Here is a 16,144-nt window from a genome sequence, read left to right on the forward strand (position 1 = left end):
ATCCACTTTGGAATTTTATCCTCAATTAATCTTAAGTAATCTCCACCTCGCAGCAAACTTGTGTTTAGTTTCCAATATGAAGGGCCCCGACTGCATTCCTCATATTTAATACTTAGTGATATAGCACAGTGGTCAGAGTGCACACATGGGATAATTTTTGCATCGATTGTAATATTTAGCACAGACTGACTAGTGAGGAAGTAGTCCAACCTACTTTGTACCAAAGTGGGGTTAAATCGTTTCCATGTAAAGCCACTCAGATCTGGGTTCATGACCCTCCACACATCTACCATCTCCCCCGCTTCAATAAAGTAATTTAAGAGCTGATGGGCCCTGTGCCACTGTTGGGTTTTGCTTTCACATCTGTCTTTAGCTTGATCTAATACAATGTTATGATCTCCCCCCCCCAGATTACGTGGATATCAGGGTCAGACAGACTTTCTCTAATTTCTTGAAAAACTTTTTTTTTGAAATGTAATATGGCTATTCTCAACATTAGGAGCATATGAATTGATTAAGAGAAAAAGTCTTCCATATAATAACACTTTATGTATTAGATATCTTCCTTTGGGGTCTGTAATTATCTTTTTAATTTCAAATTCCACGTTCCGAAATAGAGTCATTACTCCCTTACTGTTTGAAGCGCCATGGCTGAAAAACATTTTACCTTTGCATTGACTACTCCAAAACCTCTCATTTTCAAAACTACTATGAGTTTCCTGGAGGAAGACAACCCCTGGATTTTGATTCTTGACCCAATTAAAGACTTGTCTCCGCTTTTTAGACCGACCCAAACCTCTAACATTCAGTGAAAGGATTTTAATTTCCGAAGGACCCATATTTTTGATAAAGTTTGCAATTTAACCCCCACAGTACCTACACTTTCTTTTATACTGACTCTTTTTTCTGTTTTAGAAAAGAAACACGGACAAAATAAAAAAACAAAATAAGAAACAAGAAACCCCTCCCCCCAACTAAGGCTACAGCCACCACCTGTTACACTGTTACACTCCCGCCCCGTGGGCTCATAATCAAAACAAATCAACTCGTGGTAGTTATAGAAATATTGAAGTACGAACTGAAAAAAGTAGACTTAACCTAATTTTAAAGTCACGAATGAAACATGGAAATTGCAGACAACCATTATATAACAAACAGCTCACAATAAGTGGCTCTAAATATAACAACAATATAACACAATCAGCTCCAAAAGGGAGCTTTAAATAGTATACCCTTACTTAGCCGGTATTGCCAGTCTCCCGGTATGTTTAGCCATGACAAAGACATGACATGACAGTTTCTCAAACAAAATGGCGATCTCTCTTTCACAGTCTGACCTTTCAGTAGTTGGGTAACATCCGGTTGCTCACGCAAAACCGTTGAGTTTGCTCGTCGTTTCGTAATGATAAAGTTAGGCATGGCTCACTTACTATTTCATTCCCTGTAAAGTTTGCCGTCAATAAACAGTCTGCCATTGGCGAAGCGGGGTCGTTTACCTTGTCTGTATGCTTCATTCATGATTGGGCGCAGTTCACATTTTCGCTTGTAGTCCGCTTGGGTGTAGTCTTCCGTTACAAAGACTCCCTCGTTCTTCTGTATAGTTTTAGCCTTACGCAACACGGCGATCCTTTCTGGTCATCTCAGAAACTTAACAATAATATGAGGAGGAGATTTGGACACTCTAGATGCAGGTCGGTTTCCTGTGTAGATTCGGTGCACGTTTTCTATCATTGCGGCAGGGTCTTCGAAACCAAGCTTGTCTTTCAGCAGATTGATGAGTGTTTCAATGCAGTTCTCTCCTGTGCTCGTCTCAATACCACCAAATCTTAGGTTGAAAGACCTTGAATATCGTGTTATCCTCAGTGATTCCTCTTCGCTTTCTTTCAGTTTAGATTCCAGTTCCTCAATTTGTTTTTCGGCTTGCTCCAATCGACCATCAACGGCCATGTGGTTGTTTTTCAGTTCGGACACCTCGATTGAAGTTTCGTTTAGCGAACGTTCAAAATCTTCCTGTTTTTTCTCCATTATTTCAAACCTTTCGGTTATCGAGCGCTGCTCCTCATTTAGCTTGTCCATTTTCTTCTCCAATCTGCAGAGACTAGTTTTCAGAAAGGTCTTGAAATCGTCGTCGTTATGCATACCCTTTTCGTGTTCATTTTCACTCCCGCTAGATTTAAGCTCGTCCTCATGTGGGACCTTCGTATCACGTTGCAGTCTGAGTGACGAACCCCTGCAGCGAATTCAGTTGGCGCGATGTCGTTTTGGATATCTTCGATTTTGACGTTTTTGGAGGCATAATTATTCATGCAACTTGTCCAAGTTTGCCACGAGCATTTCAGGTTGCAGAGTTCACGTTTAAATTTGCGGAACTTTCGCTATTTTACTGCTAAAATACCCAGAGCCCACGGAGCGAGCTGGTCAAAGATTCGTTTACATGTCGTAACCTTTGTCCTCCTGCCCTAGTACTTTATGTGTGACATATACACATGTAGTGGTTTAACGATTCGATACAAAATGGCCGACTGGCAGCCATCTTGTTTTTTGAAAATGTTATATTTTGGACATGCTTTGTCAGTTTTCATTAAAACTTGGTACATACATTATACATGTTAGGATACATGTTATGACAATTTCTTTCGCAATTGGATCAAAGATGACTGACTGGCAGGCATCTTGTTATTTTTTCAAATGTGGTATCTTAGACTTGCCTTGTCAGTTTTCATTCAAATTTCACATACTTTATACATGTTAGGATACATGTCCATGACAATTTGTTTCAAAATCGGATCAAGGATAGCCGATTGACAGCCATCAAAATTTTTGGCCTTACTACTATATTTCCAAGATTTATGTACCATTTTCATTCGTATTTGGCACATACATGTCACTTTGTTTCATAATCAGATCGAAGATGTCCGAATAACGGCTGTTTTATATTTTTGGTCAAATTACTATATCTCTGTCACCCATGTATCATTTTCATTGATATTTAGTATGTCATAAATGAATACATGTACATGTCAATTCAATTTGCAATTTGATAAAATATGGCCTACTGGCGGCCATCCTGTTTGTTTAAAATGTGATAACTTTGACATGCAACACATGTTCGAATTTGATGTAAATAAACAATCTGTTGTATACGACACTTGGGACTCAAGTTTTAAGGACACTCTCGTGACAACCCCTCCACTTTAATATGACGAGCACAAAGAAACCTTTCAAAAATTTAACGGGGACTGTGTCATTTTCAATGACTAGTTATTTCAGATTTGGCTTCTATTATAAAATAGCATCAAGACTGTACTTGTCTCCGTATTATTCAATAATCAAACTTATTCAATTGAGGTTTTTGCCCATAATATGATGTTTTCCGTCCTAGGCGAATAGTATAAATATCAGCAATCTTAATAGTATTTCTTATTCTGGTCTTATAGCCCAAATAGTAGCAAATCAGTCTCAGCAGTTTTCTGGTTACGCCTTCCGAGATGCAGACTTTGTTTGGTAAAAATATGCCAACTTTTACTGGTGTGCAGGACAGCACATATAGCACAAGGATACTTTACTGCTACATGTATTAAATAATTACAAGTACGTATGTGTGTTGGTCAACTCGAGTGTTTTAATAGTGGGATTCCAAGTAGTCATTACTTTCCACTATAGATAGTTCTTCATCAGACGTAAACTGAGTTGATGAGAAGCTTATTCGTTGATGTATTTTTTCTTTTTCCAAGCCTGTGCTTAATGACACTGGGCATTCCAGCAATTGCCGGTGTGCATCAAAGCATGGTAACTTTGGTAGTTATCCAAAGCATGAAAGCATAAGTATAATTATGATTAGTCATTTCCCAGTGTGTTTGCAATTTAGGAGTAGCTAGTCCTTCATATAGAAATCCTGTGACTCGTCCTCTGATACCAGTAGTTGCAGATTAAAGTCTTCCTACAGAATGAGGTTTGTTGTTGTGACCTATTTTCTCCAGTCACGCACCAACTTCCTACAGAGTGAGGTACTAGTAATTAAAATAAGGCTCATGTAAACAATCCATTCAGACCTACTTCCCAAGTTACGCACCATCTGTTTTAGAACCACCCATTCTATATATTACAAAGGAACTCAAAAATGGTTCTGCCACTACTACTTTTACGAGGACTGCAACCAAGTCTGAGTTTATGTTGTTCCAGTCGCAGGGCATGCCATCGTTGGAGATGATCACAACACAATGTCATAATATAGATTGCTATTGGGCTTTCAACATTTGACAGATGGGCTATTGACTTGGAATAGCATGTCAAGTTTCTTTACATGATTCGGGGGTCACGGTAGGGAATGATTTCCATCATACAGCCTAACAACTAGCATGTGCATTCTCCATAGTGCATCAGTCAATCCCACTGCCACTTGTAGCAAACATTTCTGGCAAGTGGTAATTCTGAACGATCACAGACATGGCAATATTCAATTTTAAACTGACCATTGTACAAAATTGAAAAGGGCGCCATCTATAGGTTTCTTGTACTATCACAAATGTATCCAAATATTCCTGATTATGTTGATACAGTTTGGCGGGATTTACTCTCTCTTCCCGATACAATTATGCCAGTCTACAAGCATTGCTTCTTACCTCTTACTACTAAAAGAAAGGGAGACCTCCAATTTTACATGGTGCATGTGCAACTGGCGGTTTCTTACATGCTGCCCGCTATCGCCCTAAATTCTGAGTGTGTTTTTGTCATGAAGAAGTGATCTCATGCATGCATCTGTGTTTGAGCTTATTGATAAAAATAAGTTTCAAACTTATGGATGATGACTCAAGAAAGTCGAGAAAAAGATTTTGGCATTGCTAAACTATATTTTGATATCCGCAAATCTGGCCATTCAAATCTCACGCCATAACACCCTCAACGACAATACAGCTGCTGATGTGATAAAGTATTAAAGGCAAGACCGCGGTCAAGGATCCATGGAAAATATTACTTTTACAGTAGCACAGAATATGGAGTAAATAATTTTAACAACATATGGGGTATAAACGAAGCCATCACTGTAGCTGAAAATGATCAACTGCATATTTCAGATGAACTAAAGTGATTTTTAATGTCATTTTTAAATACATTTTTCGAAAGACAAATAAAGTATTGCGTTGAGGGCGTTGGTAATCAGAGATATATTTTTACGTAAGTTAAGGGGTTCATATTACGCCATTTCGGCAAAGGGAAAGTGACTGCGTTCACTGTTAACACAAACATTGTGGTTTTTGTACAAACTTTTGCGACGTTTTTGGTTCAAGGTAAGCTGACAAGTCAGTTGTTTTTACATTTATTCGCACTACCTAACATTGTGCGTGGAACTATAGTTGTATGTATGCAACAAAGTGGCCGACTGTCAAGAATTCAGCGGCGGTATGACTCTCGACTTGCCCCGATGTTGTGACATTCTAACGTCGAAATCGGTTCCATGTTTATTCATTTTTGCATTGGTCAATAGTGAAGTCAACATTTTACAGGTAGTAGTTGTCCATGCAAGCAATGAATTATATATATACATATATAAATGATATGGGGAAAATGTCTCGTGAGTGATTTTTACCCACGACCCTCAAAACGCTGGACTAGATTCCGTCTATTATTGTGAGACCTTGGAAAATCTACAAAAAATAGTTTAGTGAAATGGCCTGGAGGGATGTGGGCTGGCCTAACGTACGCGACAGTCTGCGCATGAGAGTTACCCGGGGTAATGTACTGACGTCATGGGGACTGCCAGTCACTCAAGACACAGTAGCGTTTCACCAGAACATTCTTGTGTGCATTTGGATTAGCACTGGAATGGGTCAAGTGTGCAGGTGTTTGATCAATCTATATGCTGCAAAAAAGAAACGTTTAGTTTTTTATACATATGATTTTTTCTTTCCAAAAGCCCTATCGAAAGATGACTACTAACAATAGTGTTTGGTTTAGTTTAGTTTGGCTTTCTGTATGGTTTTACTCATATAAACAACAAACATAACTCACCTTTTAAACCCCAATCAATTTGTATTATCATAAACAAAATTAATACATTTTATTTCAATTCAAGCATGAATAAAATAGGCAGATTAAATAGTGGAAAACAAACAATGAGGCAGCGGATAGCCATACAAAGCAACCATGTAAAAGAATGCAGAGAACTGAATAATAATGCAATTCGGATTACATTATGATCGTATCCCCGTTGTCCCCACCAAACAATAATTGTATGTCGTAACCCATCATGGCTTACAGACGCAACATTAACATCAGTTGAATCACACTTTTGACGTCAATGATACATGTGTGAACAACTTTCTAAATTATAAAATAGTTGTTTGTTGTTTTTGACAAACACGAGAATTAAACTAAGTCTGTTTTATTTAGATCAGCTAAGTAGCAAAGTGGTCGTGATACTGACTGAGCCAAGCTTGTTAAAATGGAAGAATGCGAAAACTAACGTGTAAAAATAATCACATATATTAGGTATACTATGCATTTACATCCGTTGTTTGTTCCAGTCATAATTCCACTGTTCATTCAGGAAAATAATCACACAAACGCGAGTGGGAACTAATATGTAAATGTGTATTGATTATTCGAACAAAGAGCAAATGGTTCTAGAATCTATCGGTAAATAAAATGGAATACATATCCAATCAGTGTGTTTGCGTGTGGTTTAAGTTTCAGGTTTTATAATCGCCTTGTGCATTGTGGCAATACTAAGCCAGAAACACCTCGGTGTCATGAGTTTTGTATTACAGGCCGATTGGCCCTCTACTGATTTATTGAACCATAACTCAAGTTACAAATACCACACCATAAAATCGACGCCATTGCAAATATGTCGCCTTCACCAGCACAATACAAGATCTATCAGGCGTGTTACATACTAAAAATCTTTTGTACTGAATTCAATGCACTCGTTGCGACATGCTTTATATTGGGGAAACTAAAAGTTGTTTGGCAGATACCTGTGCACTATTACAGACTCGGTAGCGAAACAATTTTGCAGTAAGCTACATTGCAGTGTCTTTGATATCACCACGATCACAGCTGTAATCCTTATCAGTGTTGACCATACTATGCGTTAGGGAAAAGTTATACACAAAAGTTAGTACACACACACCTGATTGTATTAAAGCGGAGTGGGGGGGGGGGTCGTCATGTGCGCACGCGCGGGAGTTGAGTCCCAAGCGATGATAACACGAGCTAAAAACACAAAGGCTCATGGGTAGCCACTTGTTTGTAAACAATGACACACTATGGCCATATGACGTACGCGCTAGTGACGACTCTCCCGCCTTAATATTTAGTTCTCTGTGTTACTCACTTCACCGCTTTATAGGATCCCCGCTACCTCATTGTTTTTTTTTCATTATTTTACCTGCCTATTTTGTCCCTGCGTGTTCGACTGGTTCGTATCACAATTGTTACTACTTCTGTTGTATTTATTGCCTTATTTGAATCATTGCAGATGGAAGGCAAGGTATATGCTGTTGTTGTTGACTCCGTCATAAAACATATTCTGGGGGGGGGGAGATGAAATGAAGTCTACTTTTTTCCCCTATCTGATATGGAATTATTTTTTTATCAGCAGACCTTGTCTCTAATTTTTATATGCATATAGTGTAGGAGTTTTTTTCAAGCAATGTCATAGAATTTTGTTTTTTCACAAAATCTTCCTGCCCCCAGGATATCAAATGGTCCGCCCCGAACTCAAATATTTTGATGACAGTACATGTTTGTTTATCATGATATTCATACAATTTCACTCAAATTTGTCTTTTTGTGGTTACAATTTCTCTCTGATCATCTTCAAACTCGGGAATCTTATCAATCACTAAGAAATGTCAACTAGAAAGTGAAATTTTTAAAGTATTGGGTTTGACTGAGATAAAACATTTTAGACATAGTAAGTTGACATTTACACTGATAATAAGAAGGAAGTTAGTAATACGTCTTCCAAGATGTGTCAATTAGATAAGTGTAGTAAACGGTTATTTTGTTAAGTATAAATGAAAAAAGGAGTGACCAACCTTTTTTTCAAATCTAGTATTTCATTTTTCTTTAAATATATTACTACACTATTTATGCTCTATTATTTTATTAGGTACATTGGAGTTAATACAGTATATGTAGTAAAACACTTACATATATTGGTTAACTATTAATTTTAAATGCCTTTTATACATATATTACTCCATGTTTGCCATTGATATTGATACAGTACATGTAGTACTATTTGACGAACATGAATATTAATTAAACTTTTTATGCAACTATTATATATATTTTTTATTTAGCCTGTATTTTTCGGGCAACATGTTTAAATACAATATATTATTGCAGATTTCCAGGACTTTTATACTTGCATCATTAGTTATCCATCCATCCATATTTTATTTAATCTAGTTTCTAATTGAACAGGATTGTAATAATTTTAAAAAAGATGAGGATTACACTATATTTTTAATTTCTTTCTTCTTTTTTCTTTAGATTGCAAAGAAACAATATGCAGTCCGCAGTGATGACACAGCAACCTATACCAATGGTGCAATCTGTACCAGTGGTACACGAACGCACGTCTACTTCCCAAATAAAGAACTTTGCCCATAAAACGATTATCGGTTTTGGCATCTCTCAAATTGTATTGGGCTCATTGGCTATCATATTCACTATTATGATTCTAAAGGCCGGGTGCACTGTTATTGCATTTACTAGATGGGGTTTTTTGACAGGAATATGTGTAAGTTGTAATAACTAGTTTATAAATCACACGACAAGCAAAACACCCACGCCCGTATACAATAGCCAGTAGCTACAATTTTCACCCTAATATTATAAAATACATTTTCCTGGTGCCTTCATGGTCAGTTTAAATGTTCTTACTTTACCATAATTAGAATTTTACATAAATACAAATTGAATAATCTATTATTTGTTTTCAGGTAACAGTGACTGGAATATTGGGATGTTTATCTGGTTATACGAAGAATAAAGGCACAGTGAGTTAAAAATTACACTTACAGTAATAAGCTTTTAGTTGTACATAATATTTGTTAAGGGTCCCATGCAATGTATGAATATTTAAAACACATAATTATTTACAGGAAATATGAACGTGTTCTGCATGACTAAATTCCCCATACACAGGGCTATCACATATCATAACATTTTGCTAATTGTAATTGTTGTACCTATTAAACGTCTTAAATTTCTATGTTTCTTTTATGAACTAATCATATCTTATTATTTAGCTAAATTGTATACATTTTCTATATCAGTAGCATATACACTTACATACATGTAAATTACATAAAACATGTTAATTCGAAGGTTTATTTTAATGAGCCATTATATCATACATTCATGGTGGTGGTGAAGAGATTTGTCCCAAGTAGGTTGTTATGCCCATGTTTATTGTTTATTATTACTTCATCCAATTGTGTGTATGTTGACACCTACGTATTTTCCCTACTTTCTTGCCATATATTTTCTGCAAATTTTTGTGCGAACATTGTCTGTCCAAAATTACTATTTTGATTTTGAGTCAATGCCAGTGCTTCCACTGGGTCATGTTTACATGTTCGCTTGTAATTTGTTGGTGTATGTGTGAATGAAGCGAATAGAGTATAGTTAATGAAACAAATAATGTTAGATAATATTGTCATCATGTCAATAGTAATTGTACTATTGTTTATCCTGGACCTCTATAGTATATACATTTCTAAAAAAATCCTGCTCTGAATTTTGCTTGTAGCATGCCTTTCTTTATTCATTATTTTTTCTTCACTTTTCCTTGGACAATAAATATGAATTTACTACTCACAGTTAAGTCTAAGGACGATCTTTGTTTTGCACCTATATATTGGTTCCTGGAATAATTAGCTAAATTTATTTTTTAATCTTTGTTATTATGTTTTACCTATACGCCTTAGCCTGAATTACTATATTATATAGCTGCATATCTGGTACATTTAAATATTAATTGAAATGCTACAAAATACACTAAATATTTTCCTTAAAATAACCATTCCATTATTTCAACCTCATGTTTGTTTGTATACTCGGTAGATCATCGGTAACATGGTAATGTCTATTATAGTAGCTATATTGGCTGGCGGAGCATTGGTCGTAAATTCTTTTGGTGTTGGTGCCCAGCAAAGATGCAACTTTGATATTTTGCTATTATTTACATATTTATGTGATAATGACCGTTATGTAAGTACAGTTATGAATGGTTTTCCTGGGCTTGATATATTACTAGTATGTACAGTTTGTACGTTGGTTTTGAGAATTATTTGTACCAAACCGAAACAAATATTGTTAATAAACTTTGTATAGGCAATGTGTTATTCATTGTTGTCATCAGGTCATGACCACCAGTTTGTGGCTGTATTTTCCATGGGCATATTAAGTCTACTATGGAATTGATATGTTTAAACAAAAAAAAAATTATTAGAATATATTGGCTTACATGTTTAAGGTTTTCCATATGCACAGCGTGCAAGTTGTAGGCACACATGCACAAATACAGCATGCATTGTGTGCCGAAGTATTTCAAATCTTGTAAAATCTTGTAAATGGCATGTAATGTAGGTCTGGCCTTGTATATTGTAAAAAATTGCATAAATTTACGATTCAGAGCGTGCCAAATATGGTAGCAGTGAATATATCGTTTATGTACATCAGTAACTAGTGTGAATTTATTTTCACAAACAATGGTACCTGTAATAATGTTGTATTAAATATATTCTCAGAAACTATTGTTTTGTATTGTGATGAAAAAAAAGAGACTCAGTATTAATATTATGACTTTATTAACAATATATCACGCCATGTCTTTTGTCTGTAGGCAACCTGTGTTGCATCATATAGTATCAATTTGATTGCATCGTTTGGAGCCGCCATCATTGCAATCATCGCTGCATGTGTATGTGGTCGTGCTGTTTGTATTCGCGGAGTACAAGTAAGTTCGTCACTTGAAAAAACAATTGTGTTTCATATATATTAAAATTATGAAATTTAACCAACACGCACATTAGGTATATATTTCCTGTGGATAAAGCACCACGTTAATCCCTATTTCATTAACACTTTTAGTATATCAGCTTTTTTTCTATCTATTTGAGTTCTTTGATGGTCTATTGTGAATTAAATGCAATATAATATATATCTATATAACTCTATTGTCTTGTTGCGTACTCTTTGTAGCCGTTTATTTTGTGTTTCATTGCATTTCAATTCATTCAACATCTTCTGTATTATCTTTTATTAAATTTATCTTAAATATATATAAATATAATTACATGAATATGGGTCTTATTGTCCCACTATCTATTAATATGAGGGTCATCTGCAATTGTATACATTTTGATCATTAAAATTCATTTATATATCATCACAGCAGACAGTAGTGGTTAATTCGCCGCCACCTACAGCAATGCAAGTCCATGTCCAGCACACATCTGGTAAATGTGTTTTTAATTCAGTAGAATGTTATAGATAAATGGTTAAAGTTTGGTTCAGATTGTTGATTTTCTTATGCTCTTGCATATTTGATGAATCTGATTTATGAAAGTTTCATCGTGTGGGTTTTCACTGCAGGCATGGTTATAAAAGTTACATTAAACTATCTATTTACGTAAAGCATCTGGTATAATTTTATCTACTTCAATAAAAGCACTTTCAACATTGCAAATGTACAAAAAACGTTTGTTTGGAAGTATTTGAAATGTTCTTTGTGCACTGCGAATTGAATATATATTTTCTTTTCTGTATAGGCATAGTAAAGAGTTCAATGAATCTTAATTCGCGGTTTGTAGAAACAATGTAAACGGAACACAGTCATTAAACTATGGTTTTTCATTTGTCCAATTTCAGGCTATAATTATCCGCCCCAGCAGCAACCACAACCCACCATGATGATGATGCCACAGGTACAGGTTACTCAACAAACTCAACCCCAGCCAGTGTTTCAACAACAAGCACAAGACTTCCGACAACAACAGCCACCACAGCATAATGTTGGAGCTAGGAATGTGGTAGGGTCCCCATCTCCTCCACCGTCTTACTCCAGCACTGACAGCAATGCATATGTTGCTGATACCCAGAAAGTGCCTTTGGTACAGTAAATTTGGAAGTCGTGCGAAGACATTAAATATTCATTGTATTTTAACTCATTCAAAATTAGATCACAGGAAACAATTTAGCAACAACGCAGCTAACACATCGACATTTCCCTGGGTGAAAAGAAAAATTGAATTTAGAAGCTAATTTGATTACCCCAGCTTTTCTCAAATCACAATTGAAAATCTATTTGATTAATAAAACAGTACAAACCAAGCCCAGTTAAATTATGTTTGAAATCGAAATATAGTGAATATTAATGAACTTCACAAATATTATGGCTTTTATGCGTGATATTTGTTACTCAATCGCCTCAGTCGTCATTTGCATATCGTGAAAAATGCTTTGACACTAGTTGTGTTCACCAGTGTGTATTGAATATTTCATTATATTGTAAATATAACCAAGAAAAAATAGTATATTCAGATATTTTATAACTTTCTACTGATTCCGAGGAAAGTATTTTGTTGAACGTAACATAAGTGGTAGTAAATTGATTAACGAGTGTGTGTATCACTCCACTAGTCTTTATATTACTCCCGGGAGTATTATTGTGAACTTATTCCTTTACAAAACTTAACATTCATTATAATTTATATTCCAGAGTGGTTTCTCGTTAATATACATATGACATTTGACACAAATGTAACTGCTTCAGTGCTTTTCTTCATGCATGCAAAACTTTGAAGATTTTGTATTTCTAAAATTGTTGGTGCAACATTATCCACATTTGTATGGATGATGAATTGATTTGTTATAGGCTCAACTGGGCATACAAGTCTTGATAAACATTTTTGAAACATCCTGGAAAAATATGTTTATTTTGTGAGAGGTCAAAATTATATACTGATATTTCTTATGTTTATTGTTGTATTTGAACTACTTAGTAGCGTAAATATGTATGAATTGCAGGAAATATGGTTTATATTTCAAACTGCCACGGTATGAAGCAATGCGAAATGAGGACGAATCCTGTGAATTTCCGTATATTCATATAATCAAATGCTTTACGCAATAGTTCTAAACACCAATAATCATCTTTTGTATGCACATTTATTAATGTAATGCATATATTTTATGATATGTAGTTTACTTCGAGAAGACTAAGTGATTTGTTTGCTTGGTGTTGGGTTTTATACTTAAGGTAGCAGGATAGTTTTTTTGCATGAAAAATGTAAACACCTATAATCGGAATAAATTTTACAAGAAACCATACAATCTATATATGTTTGGAAAGCTCTTGACTATTTTGTGAACATTGTGTTTGTTTTAGCGTCAGGTGATTCTGAAAATCAGCGGGGCTGATAATTTAACTAACGTGAATAAAACTTTAATTGTCATCTCTACAGTCATTCATGCGATCAAAAACTTTATACTGTTTTGAAGCAAAGGTCATGAAGTTTAAATCCGTATTTCTATTTTTTGCATTAAGTTTTTTTTTTCTTTCCGAAAATCACAAATTTCAAGCACGTTTTTTGGTGTTAAAGTTAGAGTATACCGGTGGTTTGCGCGAGGTTTGTGAAAAAACGCAATAGAATTTTGCAAATATGTAAATACGGATATGAAGCCAACATATCCAAGAGTAAGAAAAGCTAAACGGCGACATCGTAGCGCTATTCACTGAAACGCCATTTAAAATTAGGTCAACGGTAATTGCCAAAAATCGAACACCGAGAAATCGGCACTTTTATGATTTCAAATTTCAATCAACGTTAACTCCCGTTTTAAAAGCAAAAATTACATGGGCTAATTGTAAATGAAATGCTTTGAAAGTTGTTATCGAGAAAAATCATGAACCGACATTTATATCTGTGAAAAACTTTGTTTTTTGGCCGTTTTCTTTCACGCTATGGAGTTTTGTGACAGTCTGTGCTGATAACGAACGGTGACGTCATTCATTAAAGCTTGGATTATGCAAAGTGGGCGGTTCTGTTTGCGAGTAACAAACAATACAGACACTACACTTGGCAGTTGAAGTGTTTGCAAATACAGTGTATTTATTGTTGGGCCGTTGTGTTTGTAAACTTATTAGTTAAAGCATGCCACGAGTTTCGAAGTCTCCTGGAGGCAGCTCGTACATACTGGCGAAAGGGCGGACCCGTTACTGGTTGAGGTAACCCCTAATAGCTTGACAGTTTCACCAGAGCGCGCTGTCCCTTTCCAATCGCTCGCATTCCAATGGCAGCTTTTCTATTTATTTCGAAAACTGCTCCCTTTTTCGGGACGACGGGAGGCTAGGCTGGCTCAGTTTCGATCGAATACAATCGCCTTGCGTGCAAAGAAATTCAAACTGACTGCCTAGACCGTGACGCCTGCGCCCCACTATTGAGATATTGCCTAAATTGCAAAATTGACAAATCTCTTTTTCTAGGGCGCCATTCAACAGTGACATGTCAACGAGTCGAATCTCGCCGTCTTCAAACGATCTGCCGTGACACTCACTCTTACTTTCTTCTTCTACGTCGGAAGGTAACAATATTTTCCTGCGAGATACAGACAGAACGTTTTGAACAGGAGTATCACCCACTATATCGAAGTCTGATTCATCGGACTCTCAGTGTCACGGTAAAACTTTCTTTGCCCACTTCATGGCTGACACTGGTTTCGACGGGGAAATCCGTTCTGTACGAACCCAGCATCGTCTCTTTCAACATCTTTTTTGACAGGGGTGATCATTCTTTTGACGTTTTTTTTTCTTTCTTCCTCGCTTTCTTTTTCTTGGAAATTTTCGCGTGCTTACTAACTCGTCCATAATTAGTGAATGACAACTAAACTAAAGAATTACTGATAACCCTCTCCTTCTTTGTATATTTTGCACATTAATGAAGGAAGCTGCCCTGTTTTTTAATTGGTGTGAATAGAATAATTGTAAAATGTGACCCAGTGATGTATGCCGGCATGTAGCATTTCCTGTGCTATTTAAAATCAAATCCCGCAAAACAGAGTTTTACCGTCGCAGTAACCTCGGGTCTTATACTTGTAGATGAATCTCTTCAAAATTTAATTGTAACCGGGCTCACTGTTATCATCTATAAAAACTACCTAGATTTTAGATGATACTTTTATTTTTTACCGAAGTCGTACGAAAACGTCAACCCTTGCCTTGCGTGAAACACTGGCCCACTATCCGATGTTAAGACGTCGGCCCGGGGGGGGGGGGACGCTACTATTTCGTTGCCGTGCATTTTGTTCGCATGAGCACATTAGATAAAACAACCAAGTATTTATCAGACAGATTTATTACATGTAACATAATTTACGAATTTTGAAAAACCTAAGCATGCAAGTATGCCTACTTGGTGAAAACTCCTCTGAAAAATGGATTATATAAACCAGGTCCAAGCATATTCTTATCATTGATCAACCTTTACATGTAGTTTGTGGCCTGTTATCAGAATTTTCATGCAATGCATAGCCACCACAGATGGCCGTATTTTATTGTTTGCAACCATATTTTGTAAAAGGGAGCCCCCTCCCAATATAACTGCATTACTTCTGGACTAAGAAAGTAACCCCGTGGTCAGACACCTTTCAATGACAAAGCCAAGAAAAAATATTACACAAATTTATTGTAAGTTTTTATTCTGTTAACATATAATTACATTGAAGTGGTACATTCATGTACTTTTTTGTTTATTCAAAATTTGTTGTTTCAAAAGCGATTGTTTTGTCTTTGCCGTACTTCCTGTCTAGAAAGACAGCAGTGCACACATCTTATCAGCTGTGTGTAAACTACAAACAGCTATCTTATCAGTTGTTTGTAAATAGCAAATAAAGAAAGTGGCCCAACTTAAAACTATTTACCCTCAGTTCAGTTATGTTTGTAAACCATGCATATTAATGAGATGCACTAGTTTGGTGTACACTGGATAAACAAAAACTTGGCCATTTGTTTGCACAGAAGAAACAAATCAGTTTACTTGTACAAGATATTTTTTTTTCAATAAAATAAAAACACCAATGTATGTAGCATGCCTTAGGGAGCTATTCGTGTGATTTTCAAAAAAAA

General features: G+C 35.8%; 1 protein-coding gene across 1 annotated transcript; it reads left to right on the forward strand.

Moving 5' to 3' along the window:
* The first annotated feature begins 7,368 nt into the window (after positions 1-7,368).
* Positions 7,369-13,353, forward strand: LOC102806426 (uncharacterized). The gene is made up of 7 exons (XM_085502399.1): positions 7,369-7,492; positions 8,503-8,752; positions 8,955-9,011; positions 10,081-10,227; positions 10,862-10,975; positions 11,414-11,477; positions 11,890-13,353. Exons 2-7 carry the CDS (start codon positions 8,519-8,521, stop codon positions 12,138-12,140), a joined length of 867 nt encoding a protein of 288 aa, XP_085358525.1. The 5' UTR covers positions 7,369-7,492; positions 8,503-8,518; the 3' UTR covers positions 12,141-13,353.
* Positions 13,354-16,144: the final 2,791 nt, after the last annotated feature.

Source organism: Saccoglossus kowalevskii, chromosome 8, assembly GCF_978046115.1.
Source record: "Saccoglossus kowalevskii chromosome 8, keSacKowa6.1, whole genome shotgun sequence".
In the NCBI taxonomy this organism is placed as follows: Eukaryota; Metazoa; Hemichordata; class Enteropneusta; family Harrimaniidae; genus Saccoglossus; species Saccoglossus kowalevskii.